The following is an 18,710-nucleotide window of genomic DNA, read 5'->3' as shown; positions in this document are numbered from 1 at the left end:
CGGAATCATCATCTTCCAATTCATACATATCATTGTAATCCTCTTTACGTATATAATTGTGTAATATGCAACAAGCTATTACAATTTTCATCTGGATCTTATAAGAAAAGGGATGAGTGACTTTCAACATTTGGAATCGAGCTTTTAAAGCACCAAAAGTTCGTTCAATAGTATTTCTCAAAGATGAGTGCCTTCGGTTGTCAACTCACGTTTACCAACTCTGGTTTTAAGATAGGGGTTGCAGCAACCATTTTTTAGTATTTTATAAATTTTTTAAAAGCAAACGGGGAAACGTTACAGTTCTCTTAGTCAATACTCTTCCAAATTATTTATTGGGGCACAATCAAATCTGTAACAAACCAACTAATAAAAGGGGAGTTATGTTTAGAGTCGGAACAAGTCACTTATGTGACGGGTGTAGAGATTTTGCTGATAGACAGTATAAGAAATAAAATTCATCACAAGTTTATGAAAGATAAAAACAGCTTCAATGAATGTGATATTATTGGAATTAATTTGGCCACAATCAAGATAAATTACGCACAAAAATTAAAATTAACTCAAACACAAAACTAAATTAGTTGAAAAAAAAAATTAGGGTTTCGGATTACCTTCTGAAATTTGGGGGAAATCACCGCCGAATGGGGAAATGTAAGCCCAATGGAAGAAATCGACGCCTAACCGTCGAAAATCAAAGAAGATTGAAGGAAATCGAAGGAATTCGAAACCGAAATAGGTTAAATCAAAGGAAATCGGGGGAGGAGGAAAGAGAAGAGCGAGAATGAGAAGGAAGAGGGAGGCCGAGAGTGAAAAGAGATGGAGGCCTAGAGGGAAAAGAGAGAGGGAGACGAGAGAGGGAGAGGGAAGAGAAAGGCCGAGAGAGAAAGAGACGAGAGGGAGATGGGGCGAAAACGAGAGATAACAAGAGAGAGGGAGCAGAGAACGAAGACGAGCGTCGAGCGAGAGGAGCAGAGCGAGCAGACGAGAGCCGAGCGAGAGGAGCAGACAAAGTCGGGCGAAAATTTTCATCCAGAGACGAAGGCTGAGCGAGAGGAGAGGAGAAAGGAAATGAGGGTGATTTTTTAGTTTCGGGGGGGGGGGGGGGAAGAAGCGACGCCGTCGGTCGTGGTAATTCGATGACTTGAAAAAAAGGGCGGAAACAGAATTCCGTCGTTTTTGCCTGAGGAGATGAAACGGTGTTATCTCACTTCAAGTCAAGTCATTCTGGACTAACACCATAAATGGGATGAACTAGGTAATGCGGGGGGAATTCATTCCACTTAATTGTGGACTAACCCCCCCTAAGGGAGGGTCAGTCAATATGACTCAGGATATGATCTTCATGCGCATTACTCAGTTCATATCCTGATGTCGTTAGGGAGTGCCAAACTTCATGTCATGTACATGATCATCCATGACTCAAGAGTTCATGTCCCAAGAGTAAACAGCGGAAAGTGCTTTCCGCCCGATTTTGAGAATCATGTACATGACTCACGCGCGGGGCTCTCTCTAGCGCACCCCTCTCTCGTTCCCGCAACCCTCTCTCGATCCTGCAACTCTGTCGTCTCCCTACACCCCGAGCTCTCTACTCCCTCTCTCGTCTCCACCGTCCCTCTCCGGTCTCCCTCTCTACGACCTCTCCCTCTCGACCTCTGTTGTAGAGTACGGGAAACCGAGAGGCTCTGCAACGGAGGTTGAGAGGGAGGGAGGCCTTCCTCCCTCGGCGACGACTTTTTGCTCTCTCAGCGTTCCTCTCTTCTCCTCTCCCTTGGCCATCCTCCCTCTCGACCTCCATCGCAGAGCACGGGAGGTCGAGCATCTGTTGCAGAGCTTCTCGCCCTCTCTCTCTTCTCTCTCTCGACGTACCGTCGGAGCGCCGCCTCTATCGGCGTTGCCCGCCGCCGTTTATAAAATAACTATTTGTATTTATTTAATATATTTATTTATAATTACTATATTAAAATAGTGATTTAATAGTCATAATTAAAATATTGTTAAAATAAATATTTGATAAATTATTTTGGCATAATTATCCAATTGCTATAGTTAATTAAACCAATGGTTTTAAATTTGGTGATAATATATTATTAATTAATAATACATAAAATATGTTATGTACAAATATATAGTGTGTTAAAGTTGTGATTAGATCAATTTTTTTTCTTAAATTGTTTATTTTTAGGTTAAAGTATATCATATGTTATTAATAAATTAATAACTCAACGTATTACTTTCGTTTTTGTTATTTATAACGTTATTTATTTATTATTTGTAATTAATCATGTGCATATTTCATTGGCTCATGTAGTTACCATATTAATGCACAATAAAATATCTAATTCAATTAATATATAAATTAATATATTTAATTATACATTAAATAACTTATTCGTGTAGTAATAATGGTTGTTTTACCTAATTCGGGGTTTAAGGATTATGTTGTAATTAAGTGTACTGTAAGGGTTTAGGGATTCTCTTGTTTTTTATGTTTTTCTCATGTTGGGGATTTTTCAATGCACATGAAGTCATTAATACTAACACTAAGTGCGAAGATGATCTTCATGTATATGACTGACATGATCTTCATGTTGGACATGAACTTGATCTTCAAAAATCCATTCGGGGGACTAACCCCCCCCTTAGTTTCTTAGAAAAGTAAAAAATAATAAACTATAGCATAGAAGGGTTTAGTTAGCACCCAATATATATATATATATATATATATACTCTTGCATATTACCTTACCCAATTATTTAGCCCTTATTCTATATTCTATTTATAATAAAAATAAATAATTAAAATACATATTAATAAAAATTTTAAAAATACCCCTTTAAAAATACAATTTTACAGAGGCATTCAATTTTTCAAACATGATGAGCATACAATAACTTATAGAGGTTAGGAGAGATCATAGATTATTTATCTATATTTATACCTTAAAATGAAATTACTAATTATCTGTATTTTTTAACTGGTAATTGGATCTGGAATAAATTTTACCGTTTTTTCCATTTAATAAATAGTAAATAAATAATTAGGAAAAAATTGTAATTATCTAATAAAAACTTATTACTTTATTTTGAGTCTATTTAATAAATAATAAAAAAATAAATAAACGGGCCAAATCTGTAATGGGCCTATGGCAGCGTTATCTTAACGCTACAGAGAGCGCACGTGTTTTTTTTTCACTCGCTTCTCTCGCGTCTGCTCAAGCCAACAGAGAGGGAGAGAGATCAGGTGAAACGTCTTCGTCCTCTTCGATTTCCCATCGTGACCTTGTCCGAAAACACGAAACTGCACATAACCCCAAAATCCAGTAACCTACTTCCGAAGATTGCCGAGATCGTTCTCTGGAGTACGGGATCGAGTCAGGAGTACATCACAGAGTGACTTCGACCCCAGAAACTCAGGAACCTTCACAGGGTCTGCATTACAATGTTCCGCTACATCTAGATTCTGGTGATGATTTCATCGAATTAAACTGTCTCGGGTTGTGCCAAGGTGGTCATTGAAGGAATCCCGACGGCTTCGGACAATGTATTCAACTCAATCTTCTACTTACTTCTCTTATTCAAGTTTCTCCTTATACTTCGTCATTTTTCTTAACTAGTTTGTGTGCAAATCTGCTGAACAATGCAGGGGGGCTGTTTCATTAGAACTCCCATGCCCAAGGAAATTCAATGGTGTTGTACCCGATCCGGAACCAGACTGGACTTTGGACACTCTCGTTGTAGAGCTGAATGCACTAGAACTGAAGCTCAATAATTCTTCTCCCGCTCGGAATCCACTGACAAAGTCCAAATGCTTGTAATGATTTTCATCTCTCTCTTTACTTCGTGAAGGTGGAATGTCTAGTTTTTACAAGTTTAATTTCACTGACCTGATATCATGCGAGATCCTTATCCTAGCTTACTGTAATTTCATGTTTTTATGTAGTTTCCTTGACTGTTGTTAAGTTCTGAACTGTTTTTGGCACAGAGGAATTTCTACTGGCAAGGGCAAAGAAAGAAAACATACCGGTTTTGTTATGCGTGTTCCAGAAGACGATGTGGAAGATGTTGATAGTAAAGCCGAAGGCCACAGCGTCTGCACCTTGAGGAGCGGTACACGGTTCACTGGTGTCGAATTTGAATTTAGGTAGATAAGTATGAGAAGAGACCGGGATATATTTGAGTTTGCCAGATACCTTCTTTCTGTTATACTTTGTTTTATTCGATGAATTGTCTGATTATCATACTACATGTATGGATTTCACCTTACACCTGCCTTTTTTAATCTTTTTCAGTGATAGTGATGACTCAGAAGGTGATTTAAATCTTGGAACCCCTGAAGCAGATTTGATGGATAAACCCGGACTGGTAGAAGGCTCTCTTTTTGAATCCATGCGTGAAAGTCAGCTAAGAATTGAGGTGCGTATTTGGTTTTAGGTTGATTTTACATTTTTTAACTCTTGAGGCATCTTTTTCTTCTTTCTTACATAACAACAAACGTGTGATTTCATTCATAAGAGAGAAGGTTCATCACTCTCCAAAAGTAGGACAGAAAGGAGAAACTTAAACAGACACGAGAGCAAGTCAAACTAAAAAAAAACTTAAAAAGTAAATGGAATCTTTCACTACAAGGTGTTGCTCTGAGACCCCATTCATAGTTAATGCATCAGTGAGGTGATAAGAACTTAAAAGAGTATGAGTCCAAGTGATGGTTGGGGAATGGGGGATGGGTGTTTTGCTCTATACCTAGACACCTAGCTGATGAATCGGTGAATTCCATTTCAAGAGAAGGGGCTTTGAAGATCTGCTGGTTAGATCTGGATGCTATGTAAAAGAGGATGTAATTCCAATTATGTGGAGTCAAAGCAACTAAGTGGTGCAGTCTATGCTAGACAGATCCTTCCCGCCATCATCTCTGGTGACATTGCATCCCACCTTTGGTCCTGGTTAAGCCAGGGAATTGCTATGCAGAAGAAGGTAATACAATATCCTTCATTTGCAGTAGGTAAGAGACCCTTGTTTTCCAATCTTTCCTGATTAAGTAGGGACCTGACTATACTTTCTAATAAGTCTCATGGTTGGATGGTTCTCAAAATTCATTTGTTATAAACTTTCCAAATACACCTAATAGCCTCAGCCAAAACAAGCTTCTAAAGGGCTTTTGCTGATTTTCCTTAGTAATATTGAAAAGGTGATCTATAGAATCAGGACAAGAGGTGGAGAAACAACTGTGAACATCAAATTTACACGGCAAAACACTTCAAATCTGATGGAGCTAAAAGCATCTATCTCATCTGCCCCATTGCACAGTTTACTTTCTTAAATTTTTTATGTTGCATCTTGTACCAAGTTGGACAAATATTAAGCTTTTACCTTTTGCTGCACACAAAATAAAGTGAGTAGTTTTGAAGGGGCTGGGCTACTCCGGGAGATTACTTCAATCAGCATCTGCAAATGATCGCAACTAATAAATGGAACATATTGGAAGATAATTATATTACTCTGTGGTGCTTCCTGTCCAAACCTCCTGATCGTCACCTATTTAAGGATAACTGAAATGGAGATTTGATTATTGCCCTCAGTAGCCTCTACCTGTACCAAGGCTTAATATTTTACAGGTTCCCATTGCACCAATAAATACATAGAAAATTTGGTGGGAAACTTCTTATCCTTATGTCTCTTTAGTTTATTTCAGATGGTGGATGATGCCAAATAACCATGGAAATCATGGGTCCCTTCAGATGTTGGACCCATAAAAGGCATTTAATGTAAAGAGATCCAAGAGAAGCCAATTGTCTGAGTATGTTTGCTGGATTGGTTGCCAACATCTGGACAAGTACTGGTTTAACATTGACATAGGCAAATGGAAATCTTTATCTCCCTGAGAGGCACTGGGAAGCTTACCTGAAATCATGGATCTAGCCTTAGGTCTTCAGTGTTTTTGGAGTAATATACAAGATCAGCCAAATGTGTGGCCGACTCTTTAGCTAAGCAAGAAGTGTCCCTCCAATTTCTCATTGTAAAGGTACCTCTTCTTAAATTTTGTTTTCCAGTCTTTGGGCCTTGGAATGAAACTTCATCTTCCTCAAAAAATAAAAAAAGTTTTGATAAAAATCATCATGGTTATTCAAATATGGACAGGAAATGCAATGGATTTGCTTGCATGGAAAAGGGACTAGTTTTAGTTAAAGTGGGACACCATGGTAGTTATTTCTGCAGCATTATTCAAATTAATGACATTAAAGCCATCAGTTCTGTTTCTATTACAAGAAAAAGAAAATGTACCAGATCTATTTCTATTACTTAGAAAAGAAAATGTAACAGTTCTGTTTGATGTGTAGGAGGAAATATGGAACAGATTTTCTGCAATAGAAGCAGATATGAGGAATATAAATCGAAATACAGCTTCGGCACTTCTGCGGGTTGAGAGACAAATGAATGCAAGGAAAGAGTCTGACAGAAGAAATGACAAACAGTACCAGCGCCGAATGTGAGTATTTCCCATATGCCTATACTTCGATGAATTTCTTGATTGCTTAGGACATGATCTCCCATCTGAGACTCTCATGCTAGAAATTATGTGAAATTAATGTTCTTTTCTTGTTGGAATGCAAACTTGAGAACTTTGAGCTTAATCAACAATTACTAATTTCTGCTTTAAAAAAAAAAAAACTTTTGCTGATTGATCAGCAGAAAAGCCCAATCTGATAGTATTTTATAATCCTGTCAATGTTTTTTCCAAAGCAAATTTTTACTGCTTTCTGCTGTAAAAAAACAAACAGATATTGAATAAATAATTATTACTCACCCATTTTTCAGAGGGGGGGGGATCTTGCTTAGCCTGGCTTAATGCTTGTGAACTCATTTTTTTATTTTTATTTTTATTTTTATTTTTTGCAGGCTTTTTGAATTATGTCACTTCTAGGCATTTATTTAGGTATTCTTGAATAAACTAGTAGTTTTGATGGCTGCTGGGCTGCTGAGTTTTTTTTTTCTTAATACACATTACTTTCAGATTATTTCACATATAAATATTTCCTTTTTTTTTATAAATACACCTTACCTTCAGATTGCTTCGGTTATAAGTAGAATTATTCTAAAGTTACTTGGATATTGAGATTGGCATTATGTTTTTATTTATAACTCTCTCTCTCTCTCTCTCTCTCTCCCCCCTCTCTCTCTTTCTTGAATAGGTTGATCACATCAAGAACGATAAGGTTGAAAATATACAAAGGTTGAGATTTAATACAAATATACATGTATAAAGAGTCTTAACTCCATTTTTTGGAAGATGATTTGTGCTCTCTTCTTGCCTTCTATTGAAGGATTTCTAAGATCTTCTTTTACCAAGCTGTAATATAGGAGTGACTGGAAAAACAGTGGGCGGATTTGGCTCTGAAAAGAAATTTTGCAGAAGTTTTGGTAGTCTGTCAAAGATTTCCTAGGGAACACCTCTGAAAGCATTTTGATAGCCAGTATCACTTCATTTTAAAAAAATTAATATTTCTGTGGTAAAACAATCTACAGCTTTGCCATTTTCTACAGCTACTTATGTTCTTGATTTATACTCAATGAGTAAACATTTATGTTTTAAGTTGTTTATTCTTTGATCCATTTGATTTTACTTTTTGCTTCTTAAAAAAATTAACATCAGTTGGAAGATATAATTTTTGTCTGTATGAGTGATAAGACCTAATGTTGTTTCCTTCCATTTTTCCTTAACTCATCTACGAAGACATTCATTTCTTCTTATTCTTTTTTAACTCATCTACGAAGACATTCATTTCTTCTCATTCTTTTCCTTATATTGGTAGTTCTTGGTTTAAATTTAGTGTTTCATTTATCAGCTTTCTTTTCTTTGTCAAAAATATTGTTAGCTTTTTTTTTTTCTTTCACTTGTTTTAGTTATAAATAGATCTTTAAGTTTTGTTGTTGTACAAATTATTGTGGTGCAACTAATATGGTTTAATCTTTTCATGACATCCTCTTTAGTGCAGAAGAACTTGATAATCACTTGTCTGCCATCCAAAGAGACCATGAGCGGCTATCCTTAATAGAAGAGAGGAAGATAAGAGCTGATGCTGCCAGTGAAGAGGCCAAAAGAAAGGAGAGAGCTCAGTATGAGGAAAAAGTGCGCCAGGAAAAAGCTAAAGCTGAAGCTGACGTTAGTTTCTTGTACAATTGTTGTTTCCAAGAAGGAAGCACCTTATTGCAAACTTTTGACACAAATATTTCTCTTAATGTGCTAATAATTAACAGGCTAGGCTTAAGGCTGCAAAGGCAGCTGAAGAAGCACAAAAGGCAACTGAAGAAGCGCAAAAGGCAGCTGAAGAAGCACAGAAAGCAGCTTTGGAAGCTGGGAAAAGGGCAGCAAAAGAAGCTGCAGAAAAGCAAGCTAATGAATCACAGAGAAAGATGAAGGAAGAAATTGCCAGGTCCAAGGAATTACAATCTGTGAAATCTATTGGAAAGAGTGGCAAAGGTACTAAGGATAGGCATGTTTTACCATCTTTTACCATAATTAGCCAAACTTAAAGGAATAAATTGGTCATCTGAAATCACTTTGTACTGATGCAATGCCATCAATTTTGAGATGCTGTGCCTGTCAAAAAATTTTAAAAAACTTTTTGATATGCTGTAGATTGGCCTTTGGCTCAGTGGCCACATTGAAGGGGGGTGGGGGTTATAGTTTGAGGTAAGTCCTGCCAGGGTGTGGGTTTATAAATGAAAAGAAAAAAAATCAATTTTAAGACACTGCATTAAGTAGGATTAAGGGTTGGATGTCCTGGGTTGCATCATCTTATCCTCACTGTTCATTGGTTTGATACAGAAACCCATTTACATTGTTGATGGTGGCCTTTTGTTGTTTGAATCTATGGTTTGTATCTTGACCCAAAAGGGTTGCCTAATTATTACTTCTCAATTTGGTCTGCCCAAGGTAGATCCTGTACGATGTTACCAGAAGACAAAACTGAGATAAGATACAAAACGATAAACAGAAATAGGAGAAGTGATAAAAAAAAATGTATTGGAAACATAAAGCTAAAAGTTAGGAAAAGTTTGAGACACCTCTATGAAACCTTCCGTAAACAAAAACGAACTGTTTAGGAACTTGTTAGAAATGGAGAATTAAACAAGAAACAATCCCATTTAGGGATTTAAATAAATAATCAACGATAAATTCTTATTAAAAACAGTAATCAAACAATGTTAAAATAATTAATTAATTGTAATTGCTATAGATATTACTTTGATTAAACAGCTTATTTCAACTAAACACTTATGTTTTCATTTAAAACTATTTATTTCATGGAAATTTATGCAATATGAAATTTTTTAGAAGTTCCAAATAAATTTCCAATGACTTTTAGTAATTGATTTAAAAAAAAAGACTTTTAGTATGAGTCTCCTAAAAGTTTCAGAAGCATTTTCTTAAAAATATTTGAATGGCTTCCTCAAAAGTTAAATGAAGTATCAGTTTGGTTTCTTAGATGAGCTTCTAGGGAAATGAGTTTCCCACACCTAAAAAGAGTTTCCAGTAACTTCAGTCCTGCAAGCCTTGCTTTGCAATATTTGTTCAAACGAAAAAAAAGTCTTGTGGTTTCTTCAGTTTTGGTAGACTTTTGTTAATTCTGTAAAATGTCTTTGTATACCTGACATTTTGTTCTTGAATGTATTTTGATATTGTTGTCTCTGAATTGTAGCTGTTTTCTGGTCTTGCCTTTTTTGGCTTGTACATTCTGAAGGAGTAAATTATCAGTGTTCTCTTATGATGGCCGTAAATGGAACACAGTTCATTGCACTTGTTATTTGGATTACATGTGTGTGAGCACTCCAGGCTTACAAATTGAAGTGCCCCCTATTCCTTATTAGTCAACATTGACCTTTTGTGTGGTTCATTTTCATCTAATCTGTCATTCATGGTGGGAGTGTTTCCCGTTCTTATCATGTATTATTTCTCTCTGTGCAAATTCAAGTTGAATGGAGGTCATCTCAGAAGGACCCCAAATTCCTAATTGTTGGAGGATATATTTTCACTCAGTTTTCAATTGTCAAATTGTGCCAGAAATTATAGTCAAGTCTTCTGAAGCTGCTTTGAAATTAGAGGAAGAAAGACTTGGAGTTTATAAAAAAATTGTTGAGATGAACAGTTTACATGATTTGGGCTCCAATAAGGTGAGTTTATTTTTGCCTTTTGAATATGGATTGCTATATTCTGCATTGAGTTAGTAGAATCCACTTAGCCTTTGTAACCTTTTATTCAACTGCATCATAAAATTCACTCCTCTAGGTTTTATGTGTGAATGATACACCCTGGTTGTTTTAAAATATGATTTTAGAAAAAAAATTTATGATTTGTGACCCTGATGCTGCGTTTTTAAGTTGTTGATGAGATTTGCTTTTAAATTTAAGTTTCATTCACTGTGTTACTAAATTTATCATTAGGCTTTTCAAAGCTATGGGCGTCAGATTGCTCGACGAGTGAAGCAGATATCTGGAACGATAGAGAATATCAGGTGAATTTGTCAGTGTTCTTTGCTAGAGGTGTCTCAATCATGATTTGCCAAATTGTTGAGATGAATCAGTGTATTGATCCCATCCTTATTGAACCCAGATCGTGCCAAGTCTGTGTCATATTGGAGACTGACACAGCCATGCATGATGCATGGCCTATTTCTGATTATTTAAATGTACAATTGGCTGAATTGATTTGATTTTGTAGAGCCAATTAGTCACAGTAGTTTTTGTTTTAGCTTTGTCACACTAAATATCATGCAAGCGTATGTAATTACTCAACTCATATGTATGAGTGAAAATCAATTTGAATGAAGTGTCAGATGAGAGTTGGTGGATGTTACTTCCCCTGAAAATGATGATTGGAAAAGAGGGGCTGAGAAAATAAGTAAAGAATTAATATCCAATCAGCATTTTCAAGAAAAGGAATTTCTATAAGATGTCAACAATTTATGTGAGTCAGAAACTCGTTTGAATACAAGTGAAATTTTGCAGTAACTAGGATGCATTGTCTTCATATTTTTATGCCTGAGGATGTACAGAAATATGCGAAACATATTTTTTATTCCATGAATTCCTTATTTATATATTTTTCTGTAGAGTCTTTAGATAATTAACAGCTGAAAAGTCTTTTGGCAAATTTCTTGCAATCTTTCATGAATATTTTTTCCTTTTTAATCTTGTGAATGAATCTGTTTTGAAAACTCAATTGGGATTTTATTAAAAGGAGAGAGAAACAAACTGAATCTCAACTTATCTTGTGCTTACTTATTTATTTATTTTTTCAGAACAAAAGCGAGTGATCTAGTTAAGATTATCAATGATCCTCTTTGCCCTCAATCTCTCTCAATTTCCATGTTCGCAAAAGAGGTAATTGTTTCAGTATTCTGTGGGTCAAATGGAAGCATCATATCAATGAAAAAAGAAGTTCAATTCAATTCAAAGAGCATGTTCAGTATATTCCCTTTTTTGCATTATCAACTTTTGCTAATGGTTTTGGATGTGTGAGCTTGCTGAGATTGTGAAACTTCTTAAGGTTCCTTTAATTGGAAGCATATTTTTCTCTTCAAGTTTTTTTATGCTCTCTCTCTCTAGAGTGTGACTTTTTTATGCTCTTACTCATACTCAAACACCAAGAAATGCATTTTTATACACATAACCATTTTTTTTACTTTCTTGCCGCTTCAAAGAAAAAAAGAAGTGTACGTGAAATCGTTGCATGATTCTAGACAAACAAATTGAGAAGATAAATCTATAATGTCACGGGAATTTCTGGAGTGTCACCCAATTACCATGGTGGAGTTGCCTTCAATCGACAATCTGCCACCAAGGCTATCTTTGAAGATATGAGGCCTTACCTAAGAGTTTGAAGTTTAGCAATGTTAGAATTTGAATTTCGTGAGGGACCAGAGTGACAGGCAAGGATGACACTCTCTTGGTTCTTGAAGACACCACCAAATCCTGGTGGAATTCGGTTATCAAGAGTGCTTCCATCAAAATTAAGTTTAATGATTCCATGAGGAGGGGTGCCCACTCAGCAACTGTGACTTTCTGTGAGAGTGACATTTGATCAATTAGCTTCCATTTATCCTTGAGTGAACCTCCACATAGACTCCCAAATTATTGTGAGTTAATTATGCTCTTCTATCTCCACATCGTTGAATACAAACTGATATACTCCTGTTATTTTTGTTAAAATAAAGAAAATAGATGAGAAAAACAGGATGGAAGACAGAAATAGAATCATTAAGAGAGCTTTATGTGAAGAGAGGAGGCTAGGGTTCAGAGCCAAATCAGATCACTCCCCTTCATAATTCTCATTGAAACTCAGTAAACTTACAGTAAATTACATCTATACCCCTCAAGATATAAATGATAAATGAGATCAGTAATTTATCTAACCAAAATGCTCTTTTGAATCAATACTGCTTTCTATCTTGACATTTTCTAGTACTTAAATTAATTTTGATTTAAAAAAGAAATCCTTTTGACATGATAGGTGAATATGTCCACTCTTGCGTTGTATAATATTGCAGGTTGTTTCTTTATGTGAAGATCAAACTATGAGGATTGCCAGCACTGCATTTGCTTGTGCCCGTGTCATTGTTCTTGTTTCTTCACAGGTACGTTTTTGTTACTTCCTGAATAGAACACTTTCCCGTGCCTATTTTAATCTGTTTGTTTAACATTTAGGTGGCATATCTTATTTTAAAAACTGGGGCATTTATGAAATCTTTTCTTTCTCTGGCCCTTTTTTTAATTTGCCTGCTTTTATTTTACACCTATTTATATGTGTGTGTGTGTGTGTGTGTGTGTGTGTATCTAATAAAATTCTGAGAGTTACGTTTTTCTCATTTTTGAAAAACAAATTGTACTGGTCAAAACAGTGTAGTGTTAACTAATGTCAGCACCGCACCATATTTTCTTCGTGAGCAAATGAAATGGTTATCAGAAAAAGAAAAAGTAGAAATAGGAAGAGACTACATGGGGAATAAAATCAGGGTTTTGCTATCATTGTTAATCTTGCATTGATGACCTGGAAAAAGGGTGGTTTGATCAGCTAGATTGTATAGTGTGTGTATCACCAATATTCAGAAAAACATAACTGTTCTCAACGCAAGATGCTGAACTTCTCCCTGTCTTTTGAGCTATTGGGGGCGCCTTATCTTATGCTCATTGTATATAAAAAAAGTGTTTCATACCATAAGTGAGAAAAAGTATGACTTCCAATGGGAGATTTTATGCCTCAAAAAGAAAAGAAAAAGAAAAGGATGCAGACATAGATATAAAAATGGCAACTTTGTGGTGCTGAGCCAGCTAAGCTATGAATGAGCTGTTGCCTTAGGTGATATTTCACCCTTGATATAAATATGAACTCACCTAGGCCATGTTGTAACCGTATATAGAAAAAATCTAGACTACACTGCTTTCCCCTTGATGTAATTAGTTGCATGAAACTAACTACAATGTTGGGAACATGCTTGCCAAAATGAAACCAATCACTTCGGAGGGCCTTAAATCTCTATAATGCTTTAAAATCATCGCATTTTTGTCATTGTTTTCATATGGTATGTGTGCCAATGATTGCCAATCACATTATTCAGCTTTTGTTTCTGTGCATGCTGGTACTGATATTTTAGATATGCATGATTGAAACCGTTTTCAGTTGATCTAATAAAGTTTATATTTGCTATTCAGTTTCCAGTTGCAATGGATCTTGTTCTTGCCGAATTCCATAGAGCTTGCAGCTACACGGTGCCAAAGCATATATACCCTTCAGAGGTGGATGCTCTGTCCTTGTTTGCTTTTACTTACAATTTTTGACATGCTTCTTTTTTTAATTTTTTTTAACTCGGCATGCTATGTGTTAAGTACAGTCGTTTTTCATTGGATTTGAAAACAAGCATGAAATCTCTTTCTGACATATTTTTAAAGAAAATGGAGGTGCGGTTGAATTCTTAAGGGGGCGTTAGTTTGTTTAGAATCGAAGTACTGGGAATTATATAGTGGAATTCTATTGCTCGGATAGAATTTTCTAGAATGAATATTTATAGAATATGAAATTTCAGAGTAAGTGTATCCTCTAGAATTATTGTTCACTTTTCCAGGCAATAGGATTCTGCTGTTAGTGAAATTGGAATATTGAATAATTAACTTAGATGTAATTTAATTCAATACATTATATTAATGCTTTTATCATGTCTTTACATCACGTTTACTATAATAAATGAATTATAAGATGAAAAATACTATGGCAACCCATCTAAATTATTCCTCTAATATCTTATATAAAGTAACAAAAATATGTTATTTTCAATGTTATTAAAGCAGATTGAGTCACTGACCTGGTAATGGTTTTTAACTGGTTGAATTGATGATAATTTTTTATATAAAAATTGATAAAAAAAAAAAAAATTGTCCCCTGACCTTAGGGAGCTGGGGAGGGGAGGGGTCACAGCCCTCCCTCCCCGCTGCTGTGCCATGGCACTGGCCCCTCCTTGTGCAGACAAAGCAGGGGGGGGGGGGGGAGGATCTCCCCTCTTTTTTTTCTCTTGCGGGGGCAGGAGGAGGTGTTCCTGGCCTCCCTGCTGTTGTTCAGGTAATTGCTCCCCTGCTTCTGTTGACAAAAATTAAGAGGGGAAGCAGCCTCTCTTCTCCCCTCTATCCTTCACGGGCAGTGGAATGTAAACTGTGGGGGTTAAAAGACTCCTCACAACTGCATTTCAAGAGCTGTCAAGTTATACTGACTCTACAAATACTGCTATCTGGAATTGAGTTCCAGTTCCAGATTGATTCCTGACAAATCCGCAAGTGACGCTATTAAGTGAGCATGTGCTTTTTATGAAATGATAGTGGCTGGAGGTTTTTGTGAAGACTTTAGATGGAAAGTCCAATGGCATAATGTTTTTCCATTCTCAGGTAGTGGGGGCTATAGAACCATCCTATGTTTTTCATTTTTCATACTGAGTTTGTTTTATGGATGCTACGGTGTACAAATAACTGACCCAGCCAAATCCATCTTAGGTTCTTAATCAGGCCTTTATGTTGTGCAACAAAAACATCTCCACTCTCCTCTGCTTCACCATGAGAGAAAAATATAGGAAGTTGTCAACTCATCTCATTGTAAATCTCACTTGCTGAAATTCCAGCACGTGGTTGCATGTTATTCTCTTTCATTCTTTTGCTTGCTCCCCTCTCACCATGTTCTTCTATAGCTGTATGAAGTTGTAAAACTCTTCTGATTTTAAATCTCACATACTGAAATTTCAGCACGTGGTTGGATGTTGTTTTGTCTTTCTCACTCTTCTGCTTGCTCCCCTCTTACTAGGGGTGGCATCGAGCCGAGCCGATCCCGAACCTGCCTATGGTCGAGCCGAGTTTGATTTAAATATTTCGAACTCGAGCTCGAGCCTAAAATTGTAATCGAGCTCAAGCCCAATAATTTTAATCGAGTTCGAGCCCAATAATTTTAACCGAGTTCGAGTTCGAGCTCGAGCTCGTGCCGAGTTCGAGCTCGACTTACGTTTAAAACTTTGCATAAAATACAAGTCAAATAAATTGTATATAAAATTATGCTTACAATTTACATAAAATTGGGTATAACCTCTACTTAAAATTGGACATAACCTCTGTATATTAACCTTGCATAAAATTATCTACACTATGCAAAAAATTATTCATAAAAGCTGCATAATTATGCATAAAATTTATTCAATAATCAAACACAAAAACATTCCTTTGAAAAACAACTCTAGTTTTGTCCATTTGTACTCAATTAGATTGTTCTGATTCAAGGACTAGAAAACCAGATCATGGAGACAGAGAATTTTTTTAAGAAAAATGGTCGTGGATGACTTAATCATATGCCCTTTTTTCGTTTTTTCTTTGGAGCATGGATTCATATAGCAGTAGTTATGAAATGCTACCAATTTGTTCTCCTGAAAAACTTGAGTGGAGTTAGCATTAAGAGAGTACCTCAAACAATTTGAGTCTCTTCAAGAGCCATGAGGAAGAGATAGCCGGAGTTCAAGAAACATTTCTTTTTTCACGTGCTTATGATCTCGCACGTGCGAATTTGCACGATGTCTTCGCGTGCAGGGGGGAAAAATTATTCCTCCCCCAACTTAGGTCTCTGGTTTTCCGCCGAGACGATGCGGGGGTAGGGGGTCTAGTGGCGCCGTCGAGGAGCTGTCGTCGGGGCTGACGACTGCGACAGAGGCGGCGGCGAAGGCAGACAAGGGGAGGAAGAAATTGAACCGAGCAGTGGTGTAGGCGGCTGGTGAGCAGCTGTCGACGGAAGCGGCCACAACAGCAGACGGGGGGGCCCCCCCTCCTCTCACTCTGGCTCCTGTCTCTTGGTCCCAACTCTTGAACCCTCGTTAAGTTAACGAGTCAGCTCGAGCTTTCGAACCGAACCATGGTTCAGTCAAACTCGGCTCGTTAACTCAAACGAGCCTTATCTGGATCACGAGATCCAGATAAATCGAATCGAACCGAGCTGAGCTCGAGCCGCTCTCGATCCGGCTCGGTTAGATGCCACCTCTACCTCTTATCATGCTGTATGTAGGATATTGGTAAGATGTTCTCTTTCTGCTCTTTTGCTTGCTGCACTCCATGTTGTTGAGCAACTGCACACATGATTTTGTATAACCTAAGTTAGCTTTTATCAATGTTAAAAAAAAAAAAAAAAACTAGTAATGAAACTGAATTTGCAAATTGAAGATAAGACTACAAGTAAACTGAAACCGGTTAAAGCTAATGCACTTTTCTTTTTTCTCCAGTCAGGGTTGCAAACAAGGGAGGTTTACTTGGAAAGGGTGGAAGGTTATATGACACTATATGCTGCATTGGTTCAGGTGAATCATGAACATTTCCATGACCTGATTGATAAAAAGTTTTATGATGAAAGTGCAATATATATACTGTCTAAAATAGAGCAAAAACGAAGTACTATCTTTGGTATTGTATAGGTCACTACTCTTTTCTTGCTATGAGCAATAAAATGATTTTTTTGGTTGGTGAGGATTATTATATGAGAATTATAGAGGTAAAAAACAAGCTTGATGTGGATGTTAGAAGACCCATCAAGAATATTATCAAAGAGATTTCTGTTTACTTCCTAATTAGAAAAGTTGCTAGCCTTGTGTTTTCATTTTCTATTTTCACTTTTTTACTTTACTTTTTTAAAACTTAAGCCCTGCACTCCCGGTGAAAGATTTGGTTACTGGACTTTCCTTTGCTATGTGAATTCCACAAATTGTAAATCTCCTATCTCATATTGAAGACAAAGTCAAGCAGCTCATATTGGAAAAGATTCAAATTACTGGAGAATTGTTGGAAATGTGACAAAAGATATGTAACTGAAATCTGCAGGAAACAACTTGGAAACCAATAAGACCTTTATAACTATTTTTCTTTTGGTAAATCATAAGAGATTATTATGTTGAGTTGAAAAGTATACATCGATCTCATGATAAGTGAGAAAAAGAATTGATGAAGATTTTCAATCTGTGATGTAAATAAAGCTATAGCTTAGGTCATAAGATTTCATTTAATTGTAATTAGCGTGATTTAATTTAACATTTGACATGGACCAGTTTTAATTTTTTTAATTTTTGTCAATGTCATATGTTAAAATCTTTAAATATGATTTGAAAAGAGATTCCGATGCATAATTCGTTCATGCTTTAGTGTCTAAGCATTCCATAAAAGATGTAGGAATAGTTGCACCTTGCCTTGTGAAGGTTTTCTGGGGAATTTCAACTCTAGGAAAGGGTTCCGTGACTATGATTTAGCCCAATGTTTATTCTGGAATTTTCAATTCCTTGGTTGATAATTTAGGTATTTGTATTATGTCAGGAGCATTATGTTTTCGTCCACTATTTAATAATGTACTCAAAATTCAGCAAAAAATTGATTTTGTTGTTTACTTGGCAGACGGAGATTAATGGTGTGAGAAACTTTCATGGGCTAAATGAAGGATGGACATGGGTTGCTCGATTTTTAAACACGATCCCAGCCAGCTCTTCCTCTGCAGTTGCACTTCTGGCCTTTCTGAAGGTGAGTTAAAATTTGGAGGATGGATCATCTTCAAGACTCAGAAATGAGACATATATCAATACCTGGTCATAGGAATAGTTCTTTCAGTGCCCTGCCGGTGATCCATCACTTGTATCAAACTGAATTCTCCTTCCACTTGTGGGAAAACCAATCGTATGTCTAATAGTTTTGTTTTTTTTGTTTTTTGTTTTCCAGAAGGCTGGTTTTGCGTTGTTCCGGAAGTACAAAGCTCAGTTTAGGAAAATCTTAAGTATCATCTCCAGAGAATTTTTGGTTGAGCTGAAATCTCTTTCGGATCCACAACTGAATCAGGTCATAATGGCTATTGAAACTTATTTAGCTAATAACCAGTTCCTTCAACAACCAGAAGGGTGGCAACCCGAAGCTGGTCTTCTCTCGAAAATATACTGATTCATCATAGCTTATTGATTACCCTTGCTGTATCAAAGCATTTGTGGGGGCAGTGATCAGTTTTTGCTCTGCTTCTGTTCTTAGATTTTGAAGTATAAATCTTCTCTCTATAAGCAACTGCAGGCAGGAGTGCTGAACCATATTCATGTTCAATATCTTAAGAGGTTCCGAGTTATATCTTCTTTTATATACTCATTTACACTCACCGTCGTTGCATTATACTAGAATACT

The 18,710-nt window shown here is 36.4% G+C and overlaps 1 protein-coding gene across 2 annotated transcripts; it reads left to right on the top strand.

Moving 5' to 3' along the window:
• The first annotated feature begins 3,232 nt into the window (after positions 1-3,232).
• LOC137945620 (mRNA export factor GLE1) lies at positions 3,233-18,684 on the top strand. Of its 2 annotated transcripts, none has more exons than XM_068791566.1 (15): positions 3,233-3,540; positions 3,643-3,810; positions 3,982-4,140; positions 4,289-4,412; positions 6,335-6,483; positions 7,986-8,157; positions 8,253-8,475; positions 10,060-10,169; positions 10,440-10,510; positions 11,297-11,378; positions 12,545-12,631; positions 13,707-13,790; positions 16,790-16,864; positions 17,946-18,068; positions 18,267-18,684. In XM_068791566.1, coding segments are annotated over exons 1-15 (1,842 nt in total). In that variant the 5' UTR covers positions 3,233-3,538; the 3' UTR covers positions 18,480-18,684. The 2 variants fall into 2 exon arrangements, with proteins under 2 accessions (XP_068647667.1, XP_068647666.1); XM_068791565.1 differs by having other exon boundaries at positions 18,264-18,684.
• The last annotated feature ends 26 nt before the right edge of the window (positions 18,685-18,710 follow it).

This window comes from Aristolochia californica, unplaced genomic scaffold (assembly GCF_029961685.1).
Source record: "Aristolochia californica isolate CCGP_79_NKW_82.1479 unplaced genomic scaffold, dmAriCali1.0.hap1 SCAF_12, whole genome shotgun sequence".
NCBI lineage: Eukaryota > Viridiplantae > Streptophyta > Magnoliopsida > Piperales > Aristolochiaceae > Aristolochia > Aristolochia californica.
The sequence above is the reverse complement of the archived record's forward strand: the minus strand, read 5'-3'. Positions and strand labels throughout refer to the sequence as shown.

Bases quoted from the DNA above. Each gene is read 5' to 3' on its own strand.
- LOC137945620 (XM_068791565.1), top strand. The intron at 10,170-10,439 runs GTGAGTTTATTT...ATTTATCATTAG, and splicing joins ATGATTTGGGCTCCAATAAG to GCTTTTCAAAGCTATGGGCG. The intron at 12,632-13,706 runs GTACGTTTTTGT...TTTGCTATTCAG, and splicing joins TTGTTCTTGTTTCTTCACAG to TTTCCAGTTGCAATGGATCT.